Below are 19,741 nucleotides of genomic sequence, written 5' to 3' on the forward strand. Positions count from 1 at the left end.
AGGCTAAACATACACCACTTTCAAAAGGGCTTTCTGGTAGCACTGTAGGTTATTAAGGACAAATTTCCCCATCTCTCCACATTTCGCTCCCTGTCTCTCTGGCTTTGTCTCCGTTACTCTCTCTCTCTGTCTAAAGAAGGAACGTTAAGGATATTCAGAGTCGTCCTGTCTCTCTTATGCTCTGAAGCTAGATTTTTGTTTTTCAGAACCTTAACTTTTAAGCTGTTTGAGCTGTTTTGTGTAGAAACTCGGTGTGTCTCAGTCGGTCAGAAAAGGGATTGACAAGGTTTTTTCATACTTTCAGATGATCAAAGATTTTTCTTTCAGGTCGTTGTATGGTGAATGCTAATAAATGGCTCAGGGATAGTTTCAAGGCAAAGCCTTATGTTTCCCCATCCTTTGTGCATGAAAGATTGACATTTGGCCTTATATGAGTGTGTCACGGTGTACTAATTGAATAACTATAAATCAACAACAGGACAAAGTGCCTCAGGCCGTCAGCTGTCTACTCTTGAATGGTGTGTTGTGGCATCCTTTTAAAGCAATACATATCAATATCATGTCTCCTCGGAGTATCTTTAGTAGAGGTGTTTGGATGAGATTGGATGTTTAAAATTTGACTTGAATTACTTTGACAGTGTTACACTGATTTGAATGCCATGAAGCTCAGTTCAATTATGACTTCTCAGTATTGTCACACTGATCTCTGCTGTGCCTACAGTTTGTATTTTGGCTGTATTCACATCCATGCTCCACTCTTTCTTACTACTTCTGCTCTCTGTTTCTCTCTCTCTCTCTCCATTTTTCGTTTCTCTTTTTGATTACTGTTGTATCGCTCAATATGTCGCCCCTTCATCTTTTTCTCCATCTGGCTCTCTCTCTCTCTCTCTCTCTCTCTCTCTCTCTCTCCTTTTCTGTCTGTCTCTCTCTCGCTCTCTCTCTCTCTCTTTTTTGGTCTCAAGCTGTGTGCCAGATATGAGGTGAACGCAGTGGCTGGAACATAATGCTGTTGTTGATGTCTATTCTATTTATAAAATACTGTTTTGCCCTTGACTCTCTTTTACACAAAGCTTCTGCTGGAAAAAAAAAAAAAAAAAGAACAGGCGTTCGGTTACTCAAGCACTGCAAACAACTCCACATAAATTTAACTGATGACATACTATTAATGGCACCTCCCAGGTTGTGTTGCAGAGGATTTGTAGGCGTTTATGTGCTCATATGCTTTTTAGCATGCGTGTTACTAGAAGTATCCTTGTATTTCTGACAGGTAAATATACCTGTTCAACGTGGGTGACATGTCAGTGCTGCTAATTCACGCTCAATAATTCTATATTCCAGCTGAGATGAGCAATGTGTACCCATTTGTTGGGTTATACTTGAGTTGTACGTGTGGTAAGAGTGGCATTGAACCTGTGGGTCAGAGCTTCACTATCAGTATTCTGCAGAGGTGCTAAAACATCTGTTATATCCTTTTTTTTTTTTTGTCTGCCCTCTCACATATAGAGTTCTCAGACAAATGTTCACAGCTTGTTCATGCTAAGCAAAACTGGACAGACACCACTTTAAAGATACAGAGAAGTTACATTTTTAACCCTCTGAAATTCCTGGGGTTTTTTTTCCTCCGCTCTGATAGAAACAGTCATCTTAGACATGGCCACGCGCACTCATACACACACACACACACACACACACACACACACACATGCGTGCGCAGACCTGTCCATCTCCCTTTCTTTTGCTTGTCCCCTTTCTTGCTTTCTTCTTCTTCCTCTTCTGCCTTTCTACTGTATCCTAGTGTGATGAGTGCAGAACAACAGAAGTAGCATTTGAAGTTCAACTGAGAAAAACTGTCTCCACCAGTCAAACTTAATAGCTTCAAACTAAGTGCGTGTGTGTGTGTGTGTGTGTGTGTGTTGTGTAGCGGTTTCTTCCTCATAAAAACTTTGGTCAGAGCCGGGTCTCACTCTAAAGTTGGAGGAGTTTTTGTCTATTGCCAATTCAGTTTTAAATCTCTCCTTTCTCTGTCTCCAGGTTATAAGTCAGCCCTAACTGCAGCCCTGTTGGCTCTCAGTCCTTTCCCTCCTCCACTCCACACTCTGCAGTCCTCCTCAGTCTGAATGTTAACTACCAGCATTCTATAACATCCTCTAGTTAGCTTCAGACGCTTAAATCACAGTTTGAATCTCCCTCTGATAGCTCTTTCTTCTTCTTGTCTTCAAAAGTGGCCCCACGGTGTCTTGCTTTCACTCACACGCACGTTTATTCATTCACCCCTCCACCCAGTCCCTCCCAGGGCATTTGCAGGGCTGTTTTAATAATTGGAACCTTGTCTCTCTGTCTCTCTGACATACTATAACTAAATCCACAAGACTCTAGCATCACTCAAATGCTGTTTCTGCACAAATAAACGGAACAGATGTGGAATCACACTCAGCATAAGCATCTGTCTCTTGCATACAGATTAAACTTCATTGATCCCTCAAAAGCACAGACTGACCTTTTTGGCTAAGGAGTTTCTCTCTGATCATCCATCAATGACCACCAGGGCATGAGCCCCCACCCTCCCCCCTAAACACACAGATACACACACACACACACACACCCTTCGTCTTGTCTGTAGTGCTCTGCGCGCACTAACGCCACTCTAATCTCCTCAAACCTAACGTGTGTTACTTAAGAACAGAACACTTTAGCAGGCAAAGCCTATGGAAACCTTTTCTCGGAAAACATCTGGACTTTCAACACATTGTTTAATCAAAACATATAGCCCCCTTGACTTGTACGTTCGTCTCCAGGACTGGGTGTGTGCCACACATTCAGATTAAACCTTAATTGGCTGAATGTTTTCGTGATCTCTGATTTGTGTATATATTATAATAATTGTACCGTTGAACCTGTTCTGTTCTGTGCGGCAATCTGAAACGAGAGAAATTGAAAAAATCCATAATTTTTTTAATGCTCGTTGGATATGAACAGACGTGAGATTGGTTTCTTTGTTTACCATTCTCAGTGATCTCATGCTTTAGGGTATATGTCATGTCTTTTACATGTATTTGGAGTAATACAATCTATAACATCAAAAAGCTCCCTCTGATAATTGTTCCCTCTCTCTTCTTATACAGAGCAGCAGACGGAATAGTTTATACAGGACTGTCTTAATCAGTTTTCCTTTCACGGTATATGTTCATATCAGGACAACATCTAGCCATGCTGTATACCAGGAAATCCATGTTATGCGTGCGGCGGAAATGAATTATGCTGTTAGCTCAATCATAATCAACATAAGTGAGTGTGCACCGGAGGGAGTGAGTGTGCGTTAGGATGTTCCGTTCCTCCAGCCTCCACGTGGTGCGCCGGGAGAGTCGGGCTTATGGAATAGAGCAGTTCCCTTCTCACAAGCCTCTGGGGCCGCTAGTTTAGCGTGGCGGTTGTCTGTCAGCCCTCTTAGTCTCAAAACGCGTTGTCCTCTCTCGCAGTCAGCCCTCCTCAACTCACAGGAGAGCCATTAACTCAAGTGTTTTTCTTTCCTCTTTCTCCTCCTTCGCTCCTCCCTCTCTCTCTCTCTCTCTCTCTCCCCTTCTATTTCTCACACTCCGCTTTGCAGATCAAAGTCGTTTCACAGCCATGTGAATGGCCCAATCAACAGGACCGGGACTGCGGCAGCTTTAGTCTGCGGTTAATAGCCGCCCCTCTCTCGCTGGTTTTCTCTGAAAATTAATTAACGTTCTGCATTAGCTGCCTCAGGACGCCAGCCACAGAAGAAGCGGGTTAGAGTGTGACATGTTGACGTGTGGTGGAGATGTTTAGAGGAGAGGAAGTGAACACAGCTGAGGGCCTCATTAAGGACTTATCCTGGGAAATGTTCTCCAAAAAATCAGAAAAGCACTCTTACTTGGCCTAGCCTGGTCTCCTTTATTGATTTTTTTTTTCTTCCCTTTTTCTTTCTGAGGATTGCCGTTGGCAGCCGACGATGCAGGGGTGGATCCCATGCCTCTCCCCTGTACCTGAGAAGTGCAACTGACCTAATGAATTTTAATGAAGGAACACTGCTTAAAAAAAAAATCAAATTTATGTTCATTTGTCAATTCAAATAAAATCAGTTTGTGAAAGACACAGCTAAACAGCCTAAGGGGCACACTGAAAATCCATTTGTCATCTGCGTGAGTCCGAGTGCATTCCGACAGCAGCCAGACGCTCCGCTCTCCCAGCAGGCCTTGGCTTTATGCCGCGCAAGGCGGACTTAGTTCACATTTTTTATTTATAACATGTCAAATGGAATTATTTAATTACTCCGCCAGAGCACATTAGTGTATTTATTTAATATTTATTCGGTTATTCGGTAAGATACCGACGCAGGCACCCTTGTTTAAATCAAAACTGAATTGCACAGACTGTCCACAACGCGTTTTATTTTTGAGTCTGTTTAGGTTCCAGCGCTCAATGACCGTGGGGTTTTTTTTTTTTGCACCCGGTCTGGTATTTACAGTGGCAGGACAGGGCAATGCGTGATGGAGCATGGGCGAAACTGCAGGTGGAAGCACATCTTGACGATCAGCAGGTGTGTTCTGGCCCAGCCGAGAGCCGGAGAGAGAGACAGACGCTCTCTTCGCTCGCTGACCCGCTCGTGTCAACTAATCACGTCACTGCGCATCTGTGCCAACCTACTCTCTCTTGCGCCCCTTAACAGCCCCCTGCACAAACGCATAGGGCAACAGACTTTTAATGCAGTCTTGCTTAAGCTGCTTTTTCTTATCTGGGCATTTAGCATAGCTGTTGAACTTTGGTATTTGCCAACGAAGAAATGTAATCAAAGCTCGGAAAAAAATATTTCATGTTTATTTTTCGTTTCACTCCACCTCTTAATTTATGCTCGATTTGATTCCCAGTAATGTAGAAACTGCTTCTTTCCTCTTGCATTAATCTTCAGTGTAACAACTCTATATATCCGCGTGTAGTTTCTTGGGTTTGTTGGTTTCCAGGACGTGTCTTGGAAGAAGCCTGTTTTTCAGTTAGGACCAAGGAAGACTGTGAGAGAAGGAGTATCAGCAAAAAAAAAAAAAAAAAAAAAGTTTTAATAGCTAACGTTGAAGCACGATGAGCTTAAGCGGCTTTTTGCCCAGAACAATAGAAAACGTATCCACTGAGATTTCTCTGGGATATTTCTGTATTTGAATAGCTCTGCCTCTGAGTTCCACCCACACACGTTTAAAGAAACAGAAAAAAAATGAAGGGAAGAAAAAGATAGTCCATGTAACCAGCCTTTTTTTTCCCCTTCGTGTGTGTGTGAATTAATCTCTCAGAGCAGGAGGAGCCAGCTGTCCTTCAGCAGTACAAGGGCTTGGTACTTTTTGGTAGTTCTTTTTCCTCATACAGTTAGGGATGTACTCATACAGTGTCACATTCCTCGAGGCTCAGACATGTCACCCAGAGCCTTACCGGAGATTTGGCCGATGCCAGAGGAGAGTGCGAGAGAGGCCAAAGAGATCCATTAAGTAGAGTTAATGTAACTGTAATTAAATGTTATCAATTATCGTTGTTTTTATGATGTTAGAATACTCTCTTATTAACTGCACGTTAGTTCTAGGAGAGCGCAAAGGGAATATTGAGAGCAGGTGTGAGACGTGATGTGCACACAAAAACACGCACCCACACACAAACACTTCTTTTTTTTTTTTTTTTCCTTTTCTCGTGTTTCTATCTCTTATTCACTGCAGTGAAATGTCAGTGCAGTGTGCATAATTAATTGAAAACCTGATGAATGGCTTAGGAATCATTTCTTGCAAGTCCTTTTGCTTTGAACAGCGTTCATTGTTTCCTAGTATCTGATTTGTTGTTCTCAGAAAATCCCAATTGCCAAACTTTTAGACAAACTACATCGACCACTTAGGCAAAACATATGAAAACTGGAAAGGAAAGAAAAGATGAAAATAAATGAAAAAGTTAACCTCTGATAACAACATTCCTAAGACAGCAAAGATTCAATGATTTTTTTGTAAGAGAATCTTTAAAATGATTTCTTATTCATTTAAAACCTTGTTGGAAATGACCATAATTCATATTTCATTTTTCATTTCATATTTACAGTAGTCTTGGTATATGCAGTAGCTGAGAGTGGGTCTCGCTGCTTTAACTCCAATCAATAGCGTGTGGTTTTCTTTTTTTTGTCTGAGTTAATTCCTCTCAATTTAAAACTTGATGGTCATTATACGTTAACTCAAGTCTCTATGATTCTGTATCCTGTTAAAACCTCATTTCTTACAACCTCTCAAGCAAAAATTCAATTATTTCAAAATTTCAAAATTCAAAAATTCAATTGCATCAGAACTGTTAGTGGTAACATTAGCACACATGAGCTTAAATATTGCATTTTGGTGACTGGAAATTTGAAATGTCAGGGTGATAATAAGGTGACTACCCCCAGCCCTTGCATAAGTTTCTCCAGCCTGGGTAAAGTCGGATGTAGTGTCACTTCTGAGCTTGTGACACAAGCTAGTATCAACTAAAAATGAAGACAGAAATTCAGTCCTAGAAAGAAGCTGTTTATTGGCCATGGTAATTATGTGGAATAAAATACATAAGTTTTAAAAGATGTATTTAGGTTTTCAGCTAAGTTTTGGGACACTTCAAATTAATTGTGTCTGTTTTGGTTTTTGTTCACTGAACATAAAATAGGTGCTAAATTTGGCAAGAATTTTAAATTACTTTTAGTCTAAGTATTTTCGTGAGAGTTTTAATTAGTTTGGGCTGTATTTTGGTCAGGGCGGTACAGTGGCGGTTAGGTGAATTGGAGACACTAAATTGCCTTTAGGTATGAATGTGTGTGTGAGTGTGTTTGTCTGTGTGTCTGCCCTGCAATGGACTGGCGACCTGTCCAGGGTGTTTCTCCACCTTTCGCCCTATGAGCGCTAGGATAGGCTCCAGCACCTCCCCGCGACCCTAATCAGAATAAGCGGCTTAGATGGTGAGTGAGTGTATTTTGGTCATTTATTTAATCTTAGTTTAAGTCACATTTTAGTCAACAAAACTCCATTTTGATTTTAGTCTAGTTTTAGTCACAGTTTAGTCAGATGACTTTATGCTGTCATTACGATGCTGTTTGCGGCATTTGCTCTTGGCCCCACTAGACGTATCATTAGTGAATGAGTGCCATTTTTTTCATAGCACACTCATAAGAAGAAAACCTTCCATATTTTCAGTATGTCAGCATAAAAGCAGTTGGTTTAATCCTGCTGAAGACAATCCATTTACTTTTGAATTTGCAAGTCAAAATGAATTCAGCTGTTTGGGAACAATATAGAAGCACATAGCTAGAATGATCAATACACGATGCCTTCGTTAAATAAGCCGACTTGGATAATGGCTGGATAATGTTGCCCTGGCAACGTCAAGTCAGTGATCATGTCAGAATAATTTAGAAGACCATCATCTGTCATCCAATAATGAGGGTACATTTACACAGCTAGGATTTTGTAGAAATGCATGCATTTGATTGGATAAGTGGGATAAAAGGTTTTCGGAGTTGTGCCTGTCTGCACCTTGGGGGGGTTCTTGTGATCTTTGTAATACAGATGTTCATTCCTACATTATCATTAGCACATTAGTTTAGTGTTGTGTTTTTTTCACAGAGGCAAAATATAGATTTCACTGTATGTTTGGTTTCTATGGAGCTACTCATTAATGTCACCATTTTGTCGTTGTCAGAGAAGAAAGTGTCAAGAACAAATGTGGGGTTTTTTGGGGGGTTTTTTTCGTTAGCAAAATGAACAATTTGGCCATCGCTTCTCTTCTTCTATCTGTTTCTGAACTGTGGTTTATAATTAGACTAACTTGGTTAACTCTCAAGGACAAGGAACATTATGTTCCTATAAGAACCACTCCTTCACAAACTCACTCAACAAAGTGCGCTTAGATTTCAGACTCGTAACCAATCAGCATGCAGAAGTGGTTCCCACCAACTTGTTATCTGTCTGGCCAATCCCATTCCACTACCGCTGTTTCTCTGGAAAGTGTTTATGTCGAATAAGCAAAGATGAGACTAAGCGTGGATTTAGGAACAGTTGTGCTCCTACCACGTTGATTCCATGGTTTAAGATAGTGATCCTTAGTCTGCACATTTCTGTGGAAAAAGCAAAGCAAATACTCTGTCAAGCTCATTCTGCCTCAAAGCTTGCACTGCTGCCAACCCGCTGTCTAAAATGCGAACAAGATTAGGAATGGCGAGCGGAGTGCTGTGTGTGTGTGTGTGTGTGTGTGTGTGTGTGTGTGTGTATCTGCGTGTGTGTGTGTCTGCGTGTGTGTGTGTCTACGTGTGTGTGTGTGTGTGTGCGTGTGTGTGTGCGCGTGTGTGTGTGAGTGAGTGGGTACAACCTCAGCATGAGTAAGCAACTCCAAAGCAGCACAGCGGCAGTCCCTAACTTTAAAGTTTTGAACTATTTGCCCTCTGGTCACCTCAAGTCAAAGCTGGACGTTCAGAGAACGCTAATGGGTTGATGATGATTTGTTTCCTTTCTGCTGTTCTGCGGGAGCTCTTCTCAATGGGAACGCCTGCCCATATGCACTCACCCAGAGGATACCTCTCAAAAGGAGTTGCCAGGCAATTTCAGTGTCCACACAGTGGATGCATGTATTGTTAGAACTGCCCACTAGTTAGTAAACAGTCAGAAGAAAAGCCCTCACTTGGAAATCTGCATATTTTAGTTATCACAGTTCTAATTAGTAAGTTATATGTCAGCCAGCTTCAGCTGTAGTTACCTATGTATTTATGATATCACACAGACGTGTAATGATGCTGCTGAAGATGGAATGTTCTGGGTAGAAAGTTCTAGATATGTAGTGTCAGGGAATAATATACTGTTCTTTGGAAGAAGCTCCTACCAAGGTTTTTTTTTTTTTTTTTTTTTTGACTCATTTTGACTGCCATTGTCGAGCCAGTATTTGGGCTGCTGCTATTGTCATGCATTCTGAGTAGTGAATTGTTTATGTGAGTACGTGTGGAAGGTGTAAATATGTTAGGGGTCGGGTAAGGGCATTGGAACTTGTTCAGGGGTTTCTTAGTGATTAAATCCAGATGAGCTGCAAGTGTCGCTCTGGCACTGCGCCCACATTGTGTCGAGTTGACTGGCAGCCCACTGACGGGTCTGATGGCTTTGTGTTGGGAAAAGACAGGACGGGATTGTGTTCCCTGCCAGGCCAGACAGAGTCTGCTCTCACCAATACTGCCAATGCATTTCAAACTAACCCCTTATCAACTATGACACAATGTGCCCAGACAGTTTGACGAGGTCAGCTCTATTTCTTTTGTCTAGAATGCACAATGTAATGAGAATTAAAACAACGCCCCGAAACAAAACGTGCCGTGTCTGAATTGGACAGTGTTAATCTCACCCCGTTGTTTCAAGTCTATTGTTTCGTAAAGCCGATTCTTATACCACATCATACCCAGAGCTGCAGACAGATGAACCACACAAACAAGACAAACACCACGGCAATCATCTGCCACAGCCACAGCCAAACAGCAAGAAACACATTATAAGAAAAGCAATTAGAATGGATGGTTTTATGCTTGTCTGAATCTTTGTCTGCCTGGTTAGAAACGCCACATATGCATTAATGTTTGTGTTTGTAACAGGTTGGGTGGTTGTGTACTCTTTGCGTGCGAACATGCGTGTGTGGGTGTGTGTGTGTGTAAGTAATAAATTCTGGAGAAGTGATTTTCCTCTCTGTATCATCTCACTACTGTGCTGAGCATAATAATTCAGCAGTTCCCTATATTCTGTCTCTCTGTCTGTCTCGCTTTGTTTCTTACACCCAGATATGATGTATGTTATGAAAAAATCCACATACAAACATAGTCATAAATACAAACAAATGACTAGTCCCTTCCCAACCTCAAACATACCCACACACACACACACACACACACACACACATCTCCCTCAGAAGGAGGTTTCGTTTCCAGCGGTGATAGCGGTGAACAGTCTCTCTGCGAGCAGAGAGAGGAGGGGAAAAAAAGCCAGAGGAGGAGGAAAGGAAAGGGAGAGAAAAAAAAAATCCTTACTTTTTCTATTTATAGCTCGTCTCCCGCTCACGTCTAAATGGGGGAGATGTAAAGAGATGTGCATAGGTATGTGTCTCAGCAGGAGGAAAGAAAACAAAATGTGGGAAAGGAGAACAGCAGCCAAAAAAAAAAAAAGACAGAAAGAAAAAAAAATGCTAAATAACGTTCGAAAGAAAAATGGGGATTCAGTTCTGCCATGAAAGCATTTCAGTTTCATAGTTTAGCGCTGATTCTCGGGATCCCGCTCTCTCTCTTGCCCTCCTTGTACACTGAAGTGAATTAAAGCTCTGAGTGGTTTCTCCCACATGGGGCCAAAACACTGGCTGCAGCTAATTGCCTTTTTTTTTGTAGCTGGAGCACAGGAGAGCTCATAGCAAGAGTTCCTGTCTTTGTTTTTTGGGTTTTGGGGTTTTTGTTTTTGGCTCAATGCTCTTTCAACCCTCATGTGTTAGTGATGCTTTTAATTCTAGTTTATGGAGAGCTTTACTCTCACTGGTGCCTCTTATTAGACAGGATTTACCAATTTTTTCTTTTTCATTATTAGTAGTAGTAGTAGTAGTAGTAGTAGTAGTAGTAGTAGTAGTAGTAGTATTTTTATTTCTGTTTCCTCTTTGACTCCAACTGTTAAATAGCAGGGTCAGTGTCCTCTGAGATTTGAAACTGAACATTTCATGCCGAAGCTGTGTGTAAATGTGTGTCTAAGTTTCATTATAAGAAAATATGAATGCAATATTCAGTGAGTGTATGAGAAATTTGTCATATATGCCCCCCCCTCTTTCTCTCTCTCTCTCTCTCTCTCTCTCTCTGTCTGTTCAGTGACCAGCAGCAAGCCTTCCTGTTGGAAAATGTGCCCTGTAACAACGCCAGTTGTCGTGATGTGGGAAGAATGTTCCGGGTACACTGGGACCAGACTGACCTGAGCTCCATCCCCAGGGCCGTTGTGGCAACCTTCTTTGACATCTACGAGGATGTGAGTATCCTCTCTCTCTCTCTCTCTCTCTCTCTCTGTCTACCTCCTCTGTGCGTCTCACTCATTCTCTCTCCTGGAGACAGCGGGTAGAGTTGTTGATTAAAGCAGACCTGTTTATGACCGCCGGTGCCAAGTCATGGCCATTATTTGATTTAGGAAGGCTGTAATTGTCCCTCACTACACAGTGAGTCATGGGGCTGCCCTCTCCCCCCGTCTCTGCCCCGACACAGAATCACGTTAGCTGCCAATTATTGTCCTCATTCCCTCTCATACCTGAATTACTCTTTAGTTTCTAGACTGTTCCCTTCTTCTCTGATTGCCACATTCATTCCTCTCTCTGCTGTTAGGCTATTTAGTCTCACTCAGTTTGATGTTTTCTATCTTTTTTTCTTTTATTTTTCATTACTATTGGCAGTGTTCGGGCTATGGTTCACTGTTTGGATTTGTCCTAGTGTCTCCTGGCCCTTCCGCATTCAATTGTCCGTTTGCTGAGGGATTTGGCTCTTCATCCTATAGTCCATTATTTGATTACATCATTTCTTTTCCCCTCCCACCGGCTATTTTCACTCTCTCAGGCTTTTCAGAGTTGTGTCCTGCTTATCAGCTACTCCTTAGTCTCCTCTAGCAGTCTCCTTTAGCAAGACGCTCCCTGCATGATGTATACTGTGTAGTGGACAGTATGTATTTAGACCTTTTGAGTTACACACAGGTTTCTTCCTGATTTGTGTCCAGGCTGGATTTTGTGTGCGCTTGCAGTGCATTGGAGCCACTACACAGTGGGAGTAAAATGTGTGTTGTTAGGAAACAGTGACAATGAGAGGCTTTTGTTCCTGTTTTAACCAACAGAATGGACCAGCATGCATATGTGTGTGTATGCATGCGTGTGTGTGTGTGTGTGTGTGTGGCTGTGCCTGCGTGTGTGCTGTTCTCACTGAGGGATGGCCTTTATCTGTTTTAATTGTCCTTGGCTGCCTGGCATTTTGCATAGAGATTCTTGTGGTGAATAATCACATAATTCACTCTTTCTGTCTCTCTCTCTCCCTCCCTCCCTCTCTCTCTCTCTCTCTCTCTCTCTCTCTCTCTCTCTCTCTCTCTCTCTCTCTCTCTCTCTCTCTCTCTCTGAAGGACCGTTCAGAATGTTTTTGCCCATGGGTGACACAGGGGGTTTGTGTGTGTATGTGTGTGTGTTTGTGTGTGTGTGTGTTGGATGGGAAGGGGATGTATGTGTGGAGAGCTTGTTCACAACAGGAGAACAAGAAGTTTTGCCAGGACAAGTGCATCACCAAAGGGCATGATTAGCTTAGGATGCCTGTCTGTGTGTATAAGCATGTGTGTGTGTGTGTGTGTGTGTGTGTGTCTGTGCGTGCACCTGTGTATGTGTGTGTGTTAGTGTGTGTGTGTGTGTGTGTGTGTGTGTGCACGTGCCTCCAGTCACCTCAGGACCGCAATCTCTTCACAACAGCGAGGCCCTCAGAGAATCAATGTCGCTGCATGTCTTCTGCATCGTGTGTGTGTGTGTGTGTGTGTGTGTGTGTGTGTGTGTGTGTGTGTGTGTGTGTGTGTGAAACTGAGCAGGACAGACATACTGAATCAGACTACATAGGCAGGTAGTCTATTATGAGAGCACTAAACATCTCTCTGTTTTGGCTGTTGTGGATGTGGTTATAGGTGTGTGCATATTAGCATGGACATGTGTGTATGTGTTAAAATGCTGGATTGTGAGTTGTTAACAGTGAATGTAACCTGGAAATGTGACCAGTGCTGGGGCTTTCTCAGAGATTCACAGTAGATCTGCATCTCAAAGCTCATTCCATCCCTTTAATCTTTAAACAGACATGTATGTCTCATCCAACTGGAACAGATAAGCCTGGGACAGCTTACAGTTTATTTAGCCCAACAAACTCTCTCCTCTCCTCTCCTCTCCTCTCCTCTCCTCTCCTCTCCTCTCCTCTCTCATTCCTTTCTGTTTTCAAAAAACACATTCTTTCAGGTATCATAACTGTTTACTCCTAAAACTACTAAAACCCTCTTATACTCATTGAGAGCATTCTGTCTGTATGAAAGACAGATTTCAGGGTAAGTACTGTACATCATTAGGACATGACTGGGTCTTGTGCAGTTTGATTTTCTTTTTTCTTTCTTTGCTTTGGCTCAAAAGCTGCAGCCAGCTCAGATAATTGCTAATGGCTAATGTGGAATGTGAGTGTATTAAAGCAAAGACAGTGGAGATGACAGAGAGTTGTGTAAAGGCGTTATGTGTGTGTCTTTTGTGAGAGATTGACTGTGATTCTCATTTCACAGGGGATATTAGATATGATGGTCCTCAGTAAAGCACACGGGAAAGAAGACCTCATCATCCACGCTTTGAAGAATAACTTTGAAGCTGATGCGTACTTTGTGAAAGTGATTGGTAAGTCTTTGAAACTGAGACATTTCTGTGTGTGTGTGTGCGTGTGTGTGTGCGCGTGTGCGTGTGCGCGTGCATGTATGTGTGCATGTATGTGTGTGTGTGCACGTGTGTGAGTGTGTGAGCGTGTGTGCGTGCGTGCGTGTGGGCGTGCATGTGGGCGTGTGTGTCCGTGTGTGTGCGCGCGCGTGCGTGTGTGTGTGGGTGGATGAGTGGGTGGGTATGTTTGAGTATCTATGTCCAGTTATACAATTTACACATGAGAATTTTTAAGTGTTTTATGCCCAGACAATGACAGTCTCACACACACAGACACACACTCACACTCACACACGCGCACACACACACACACACACACACACACACACACACATACTCACACACCCTCACACACATAAATACAGGGACACACTTCTGAAGCAAATCCATTTTAATACCCAAACCGCCAACAACTCCCTCTCTGCGTGTTTCAGTGTTGTCGGCACATGCAACTTTCCGCTAACTTGAAAGTGACGGCGAACCCTCTTGCCGATTACCATTGCCTGCGTTTTTCTTTAATGTGCATTCCACAACAACACGCACATCAATCCAATGCTTTCATGGCTTCAGGGCAGAGCTCTGTGCCCCTCTGTCTGCCTCTCATTGCACTCTTTACCTTGTGAGGCAAACGCCCTCTGTCCCCTGAGCAGGGAGTGAAGCATCAGTGGGCCGGTTGTGACGGTGAAGCTGATGCCTGACATTTGGAGAGCTGACATTTCCCGAGCAGAAATGTGTCTGCTAAAAAGCCTTGCTAATGCCGTTTAATCCAACCTGCTGTGCTCTAATTAAAGAGGAGGGAGCTACTCATTCACTATATGTCTCTGGTTGAGTTCTTTTTATACTGTTTTTCACTGTCTTACAGTCAGTCTAGTCACAATTCACTCTCTCCGGAGTGGCTTTTAAGCTCCGTTTGGGTTAGCACGTGCGTTTTTATGAGCCCCGGCTTTTTGCTTTGTATGTAGAGGATGGTATTAGGGGGTCTCTCTCTCTCTCTCTCTCTCTCTCTCTCCTTCACTGTTGTGAATAGACAGTGAGTCTGATATCTGATACAATGCTGTGTTTTGATACTGTGGAGTAGGCAGAAGGATGGAAGGCCCTTTGATTAATTTACTGTAAATTCCAAACAGCTTGCCATTTGCCCTTCTTTCCTTGGTTGTGTTGTGCAAGGCACATCTGCATCTATCTGTGAACAAAGCACTGAATGTGTGTGTTAGTTTGTTCAGATAAAATGAGGGTGTGTTATGTGCATATACTGGAAGAGTTTGTGAATTTGTGAGTAGAATGTGTGTTTCTATTCTGTGGGTAAATCCACAGTGTCATTTCAGGCGTGTGTATATGTATGTTTGTATGTATGCTTGTTTGTGTATGTGCATGTGTGTGTGTTTGTGGGTGTGTGTATGTGCGTGGGTATTTGTGTGTTTGTTTATGTTTGTGCATGAGCTTATATATGTGGGTGTGTATGCATGTATGTGTGCGTGTTTGCATGAGACATTAAGAGTCTGCCTTGAAGCGAAGCCTGTCTCCCTGACAACTCAACAGCCCCAATCTTCTCTTCACAGCAGCAAGCTTCTTTCTCCTTCCAACCATTTCCACTCACACACCCTCTCTAATGCATCAAAGACGGGATTTCTCTCTCTCTCTCTCTCTCTCTCTCTCTCTCTCTCATATCATTGCACCTACAGTCTGTCCTTGTCACTGGTTATCTATAAGCACAGCTCTTTGTTTGACCCAGTCAGATTTACATGTCCATCTTCTCCTGCCCTTCCAATAAGACTCATGCCCATCAGTCAAGCCATGTTCAATTGGATGTCGATAAACAATGACAGGCTATGGTTTGGGCAGGTAAGACACAGTTCACACTGTGAATCAGAGAAGCCACTGTAATCCAGTAAAAGGCTTCATTTAGGCATTGACCTCATACCACAATCAATTCCGTCAACCTCACCCAGCTCGGCAGTTGAAGTAAATGAATGAGCGGACAGCAGTGGATATCTGTTGAGCAGAAAATCTCAGTGAGAAGGGGAGGCAGTCCCAGAAGGGGAATAGGTTGTTACACTAAGGGCTTCTTCCTCATAGTTTCACACAGAGTAGCTTCTTCACTGTCCTCTGAGATGATAGGAGATGACACACATCTGTTCACCATGTGAATTAGCCATGTTTACATTTGTATCTGCCACATCTTGGACGATCAGCCGCGTTCAAGCACGATGTCCTTCACCCTCCATTACTTCAGTGTGCATTTCACAAAAGATGCACCTTTACTAGAGAAGTTGGTCGTTTTTCAGAGGCTGTGTTTTTAAACACAGGTTGCCCAGTAACGCTGCATGTTGCTGTTCTATAATGATATAAATTTAGTGCAAAGCAATAAGACAAATGTTTGAGAACATTATTGACCTTATCAGATTGTTTGCGTATGTATGTTCTGAGTTCTTGAAAAGTTGAATGGCTGCAGGACAGGAAATGTCCAAAGTGAAATGATGACAGGACAGGTCATTGGGTTGAAACACAGAGTGCTTGTCCTCGTTGAGTTATAGATGGTGAATGAAGAGCATGGGAGAGGCGGCCCAGAACGAGGGTCTAGGTTTGGGGTAAAGGATTGTTTGTGATCGGGGCTCCTAAATCCTCCACTCTCATGATGACGTAAGAGAAGTGGACGGAGTTCCGCGCGACTGCCCGTCTGGCTTTCCGCTCCGGCTGACGTACCGCTCCGGTCCGCCCCCGTCTCCCGATCGTCCCTCCCCCTCCGGAGACGACAGGCTGTTTTCTCCGCGTCCAGCCTATCTGCTCGATTCTCCCTTCTCCTCCCTGAGCGCTACATCGAGCAGACGTATCGACTTTGCGTCTGGGTCACTTGAAAAATGAAATCATAAAAGCCAGCCCTTCGGCTGTGCCTTGAGACAGAGCTAATTGCGGCGTTCAACGCCCAGCTCCATCCCTCGATTGATCCTGTCTTAAATTCATCTTCACTCGTCAGCGGCAGCACTGGAGATGGAGGCCGGCACGTCAGCATGCACTGCTGGGTTTGCCTTTTGTTTTTATTGCACCAGTAGCCATCTTTATTAGCCTATAAAGCTTCCCCTAATTACCATCTCATTTGTGCCTGTGTTAACTCAAACTGGCGTTTCAATTAGAGCATGTAATAGAGTGGAGATTGATCAAGGGATGGGGGAAACTTAGGAAGGAAACGATACTTGGGTCTATGGATGGGAGTCACGAACAAGAGGTTTTTAAGCCTTTCGCTGTGTTATTACCATGTAATTACTACTGCGTACATGACACTAGGGAGCAAGGACACAGATAGAGAAAGAGAAAAAGAAACAAGCGTGCGTGTGTGTGTGTGTGTGTGTGTGTGTGTGTGTGTGTGTGTGTGTGTGCACTTCTGTTTCTGTTTGTATGAGTGTGTCTGTGGAGGGGGTCAGTGGATGCATGCATGTATGAGTATGTGCAAGGGTGTGTGCACATGTGAGCTTATATGTGTATGTGTGATGGTTATAGACTCACATTAGGACAACTAAGGCAGCTGATTACATTCCTGTTCACTTATTAGAATGCAGATGAGCTGCAATGAGGAACATCTGCAGCCTTTGTTTAGTCCACTACACATCTCACGTCTTTCTCCCTCTGCTCGTCAGCCTGTCGCTGCGGAAACACGGCTCTCAATCACAGATCAATTCACTCTCTCTCTCTCTCTCTCTCTCTCTCTCTCTCTCTCGCTCTCTCTCTCGCTCTCTCTCTTTCTCTCTCTCTCTCTCTCCTTCACTGTTGTGAATAGACAGTGAGTCTGATTGAGTACAGCCTGTGTGTCCTGTCTTACATCAGAGCATGACAAGCACTTGAACTTAGGAGAAGGTTTGGCTTTTTTCACCACTGTATGCATATTTTATTCTGCAAATAAATCCTGGGTATTTCCTTTCACCCATCTCTTCAAAAGAGGAGAGATCCTGAAGTCAGAATATTTTATGCCACGTTTTTTTTTTTTTTTTTTTACTTGACTGGCAATCTAGGGCTTGTTATTGGACAGCAGCAAAACCGCAGGTTGTGGCTGATTTTAAGAAAGTGTCACATCAGCAAGAACTGTTAGACCGGACATGTTTTAAAAGAGCCTCAAACAATAAATAATGCAAATTCCCCTCTTAGGTATCTCATATACACACACGCACATTCACATACACGCATGGGCACGCGCACGCACACACACACACACACACACACACACACACACACACACACGCACGCACGTGCGCACACACACACACACACACACACACACACACACACACACACACACACACACACACACACACACAGTTTAAGTCAACATGACAGCCGCAGTAAGAATATGAACATCCATGGAATGGTTGTAGAATTCACAACTTTTATTCAACTTTCCCCTCCTTTGCACCCTTATGCCATCTTCCTTTCCCCAGCTGGACTTCTGACGCCCAGTGAGAGGTCATCACTAGACCTGATTAGTCTGGAGGAAAATCCAGATGAATCCAGCTGTCAGTGGGCAGACTGCTCAGTGTTGATCGTCTGTAGTCAAACATGAGTTTGTCCTTGGTTGAATCCAATAAAACATCATCCTTCTTGGATTATCATCCATTCCTTTAGAACTTGCCGTTTTTTCTCAGAGGCCGATGCCTTTCCTATTTTTGTATCCAAAGCATGTGATTACTGGTGATTAAGTTATGAAGTATTCATTGTGCTTCCTTGTGAAATCTCTGACTTAGCTCAGAGAGTGGATTCCCAGACCAAGTTGCCCTTAGAGAACCGCTTCTGCTTGAACAGTCAGCTGATCTCAGGTCAGCTTTAAGGATGTAATTGTGCATTGTAGCTGATGGCTAACGACTCAGCGACATAACTCTCCTTATTTCTGGTCAGCCCTAATCAAAAGACATTATGTCCCCTGTCCCAAATCAGGAAAGCTAACATGACTGCTGACATGTTAACTTGCACCGTGCTCTGTGCACATTGTGGTAATGAGTGAAAATGAGAAACACGTGTGTATTACTGCAGTATGTTGATCGTTGAGATGGAACAGGACGGCACACTCTCCACCCTCAATTTCACACTCATCACTCAAGAGCTCCTTTTTATTTTGCCCGGTTTTATTGGAAGATTCAAACTACCACACCATCAGGTCCCGCTGCATTTCACAGCAGATGTATGTGCTTAAGTAGGTTCACATTGGTTCACTGGAGTTGAGCTGGCATTGCACTTATTAAACAGCAGTAGACCTCCGGTCTTCACATTGACGTGGAGCTTCATGGAAAAGTAAGCCTGATACTGTGGTCGACCTTTCCCGTGAATACATTCTCTGAGGATATAGAGGATTATGTAACCATCTTCATCTCTTTGTTGGTAAACTTGACAGTTAAGAATGCTTATGCATGAATACATGAGCTTTGTACTATAGCTATACAACTGTGTAATGCGTACATCCTTTGAAAATTTCTGATTAATTTATTCAGTTCGTTTTAGTTTATATATATATATATATATATATATATATATATATATATATATATATATATATATATAGACACACACACACACACACACACACACACACATATATATATATATATATATATATATATCAAGATTATCAAGATTATCAATATCAAAATTCAACAGATTAATCATCTCCTGGATTCAGTAGATATGCAGTAGTGATCCATCCCTAGTTTACATCTGCCCCATTTGGCAGAGAAATCCTCATGAGTTTGTTTCTTCTGGCCTTTCTCAGCTGTTAACAGATTAACGTGAGCTAATTTACCCAATAACAGTGAAAAACTGTTTTTATTTTTTCGATTGCGTTCACCTGAAATGCAGTGTTCTGGGGCAGAAACGTTTAATACAGAACTGGATGTGTCATCTCCTAAAAGAATTACAGTTAGTAACAGGTGCAACAAAGCAGGTGCAGATGATTAGTGAACCATTAGAGAGAGGCATACAGGGCCAAGCTGCATAAATATCAGAAATATGGTGGGGTTTGGTCGGAGCAAAAGAAAGACTGTTGATGCACGTCTGTCTGGGATAGGTCACAGGGCAGCTTCAAGTCCATCATTCAGCAGTATTGATGGATTATGTATGAGAGTAGAAAATTAAAGATCACTGGCAAAGTAGAAAGACTTTACTTCCCAAAATGCCAGAAGCTCAAGAGCCTTTTTGACGTTGTCAGGCTTTATGTAGTGAAGTCAGTATGTAAGGAGCGTGTAAGGATCAGCTATCAGAAAAGAGATTACATAAGCTCGGTAGGTCAGGC

The 19,741-nt window shown here is 42.8% G+C and overlaps 1 protein-coding gene across 1 annotated transcript in view; it reads left to right on the forward strand.

The window, feature by feature from the left end:
* Window positions 1-19,741, forward strand: part of itfg1 (integrin alpha FG-GAP repeat containing 1) — an 88,130-nt gene that overhangs the window by 43,812 nt on the left and 24,577 nt on the right. The window contains exons 11-12 of the mRNA XM_030765042.1: window positions 10,874-11,027; window positions 13,329-13,437. Of these exons, the coding sequence (XP_030620902.1) occupies window positions 10,874-11,027; window positions 13,329-13,437 (263 nt within the window). The remainder of the gene's footprint in view (window positions 1-10,873; window positions 11,028-13,328; window positions 13,438-19,741) is intronic.

This window comes from Chanos chanos, chromosome 2 (assembly GCF_902362185.1).
Source record: "Chanos chanos chromosome 2, fChaCha1.1, whole genome shotgun sequence".
Lineage (NCBI taxonomy): Eukaryota > Metazoa > Chordata > Actinopteri > Gonorynchiformes > Chanidae > Chanos > Chanos chanos.